The following is a 2,515-nucleotide window of genomic DNA, read 5'->3' on the forward strand; positions in this document are numbered from 1 at the left end:
GAAGATGATAGCGGGAACTGATTTGGGGGTTAAGTAAGGGAGGGAGACTATCATCTTCGAATGAGACACTTCATATAATTTTGATCATACAATTATACTGTGTGTCTCGTTGTCGATGATAGTATATTGTAGATTTTTAGAGATGGAGTGATAATTCTCCTGTTTACCTACTTATTTTTATTTTTAACGTTTACAAATTCATAAAAATTACTCTAGGATGGTTCGAGCAAATTGGTCATTGAAATTTTCAATGGGCTTATTATAAAACTTATAAAATACTTGTAAATTGGGTGACCACCAAGCACTACGTCTTATAATTGAGATGTCTATTCCTCGTTTATGAGCTTTAGAAACTGCTGTATGTCGAGTACTATATGCTGTGAAAAGTTCTGTATTCACATCAGCTTTGCCTAGCAATGTTTTGATCCAGTGACCAATAGTTTGTGACGACACTGTACCAAAAGGCTTCACAGTGGCAATAAACAATCTTTTGACACTATTTCTCAAATCTTTAGTACAATCTAGATAATCTAAAACTGCAGTGGCTGCACACAAACGTGGCTTCTCTTTAAAAAACGGCAATATTAATTCTGGTTGAAAAACTCCTACTTTTGATGTTTTTATGTGATCTGTGATTTTAATATTTATCCCTGTATCAGATTTGTTTATGTTATCTATATTTATCAGTGCCAGGGTTTTCAGCCTCTGAGCTGTTGTTAGCGCTAATAAGGTGACAACTTTTTCTGCAGCATCCTTCAATTTTAAACCTTTTAATGGATGCAAATTTTCAATATAATTGAGAACTGAAGTGACATCCCAAATTGTTGCGTATCTCGGTTTTGGTGGTCTTTGTTTGAACACACCTTTTAAGAAATGAGATATCAGACTATCTTTATTAATATCATAAAGTGAAATTAAGGAAATTGCGGAACGAGCGGTGTTTAGCGTACTATAATTTGCACCGGTTTTGTAACGTTTGTTTAAAAATTTAATAATATCCATAATTTTTGCATTATAGATATCAAGATTCTCTAAATGAGAGAACTCCCACCAACTTCTTAGATGACACTCGTATTGTTTTAATGTTGAATTAGTAATAGAATTAACCATAACGTCCGCAACTTCCTCGGTTAATCCTTGTTTGAGATACCCTGACCAGATAACTTGCCTGCCACTAGTGAAAGGTGGGATGCTAGTGGATGGTTCCTGTCTCTGTAAGGAGATGTCAATAAGTTACGATCAGGTTCTAATATTATAGGAGGTTCCACGAGTAGTGAAGTGTACAGGGGGTACCAAGGTTGTGTGGGCCATAATGGTATTACAACAATGCCTAATGCCTTATCGTTAATAATTTTTCTTAGCGTGCGCAGAATGAGTGCGAAAGGAGGAAAAGCATAAAAGTATTCATTTTTCCATGACATAGTAAAGGCATCTATAGCCGAAGCTTCTGGATCTGAAAATCTAGAAAAGAATTTTTTACATTTTTTATTTATCCTGGATGTAAATAAATCCACTGAAATAGAACCAAATTGGTTTTGTATGCTTGTAAATGCATGATGAAATAGTTCCCATTCAGCATCTATATTAATTTGACGCGACGCATTGTCAGCTTCTGTATTCTCAGCAGATGGAATGTAGGATGCCCTCAACCAAATTTTCCTCCCTTCGCACCATTCCCAAATTTTTCTTGACAATTTACTCAATTTTGGAAATCGTACGCCACCCGCTTTATTAATATATGAAATCGCCGTTGTATTATCCAAACGAAGTAAGATTTCACATTGCGATAATTTTGAAGCAAAACATTTTATTCCAAAAAATGCTGCTAACAGCTCAAGATAATTAATGTGATTTTTTCCTTCTTTCTTATTCCAAAACCCATACGTTTTTGAACCGTTACAATAACAGCCCCAGCCTGACAATGAAGAATCGGAAAATATTTCCATTGAATAAACTTGTGTTCTAATTGGATTTGATCCAATGACAGTATTTATTTGCCACCAATTAAGATCTTCTGACATACCTTCAGATATTAAGATTTTTTCCTCATAATTGTCACCGTTAAATTTCAAAGCTAGAAATTTCTGCCTTTCCAGGCGTTTACAATGAATGAAACCATAAGCTACAGCTGGGCACGCTGGACTTAAAACTCCCAAAAACTCTGCAAATTTTCTGATTTTATACATTCGTCCTACCTTAAATTCTCTTACAAGTTGCAATATTTGATGTTTCTTTTTATATGTCAAGTTTAGAGAAAAACTATTTAAATCAATAATAAAACCTAAATATTTACACTGTTGTCGTGCTAAGAGTGAACTCTTTTTATAATTTATGATGAAGCCTAAATGCTCTAGAAATTGAATGGTCTTTGCCACATTTTTCTAACAAGCAGCTTTTGATTTATGAATAAATAAGAAATCATCTAAATATAATACCAGCAGCATTCCTTGCAACCTTAATTTGTGTATGACTGGTTTCATTATTTTTGTAAATACGTAAGGGCTAGTACATAATC

At 34.0% G+C, this 2,515-nt stretch overlaps 1 protein-coding gene across 1 annotated transcript; it reads right to left on the reverse strand.

Moving 5' to 3' along the window:
- Positions 1-279: 279 nt before the first annotated feature.
- Positions 280-2,186, reverse strand: LOC128893160 (uncharacterized; the record flags this gene model as incomplete). The annotated part of the gene is made up of 2 exons (XM_054153975.1): positions 1,323-2,186; positions 280-1,212 (listed from the first exon to the last, which is right to left on the reverse strand). Coding segments are annotated over exons 1-2 (1,797 nt in total), but the record flags the coding sequence as incomplete, so codon positions are not given.
- Between the last annotated feature and the right edge of the window lie 329 nt (positions 2,187-2,515).

This window comes from Hylaeus anthracinus, unplaced genomic scaffold (genome assembly GCF_026225885.1).
Source record: "Hylaeus anthracinus isolate JK02 unplaced genomic scaffold, UHH_iyHylAnth1.0_haploid 26020, whole genome shotgun sequence".
Lineage (NCBI taxonomy): Eukaryota > Metazoa > Arthropoda > Insecta > Hymenoptera > Colletidae > Hylaeus > Hylaeus anthracinus.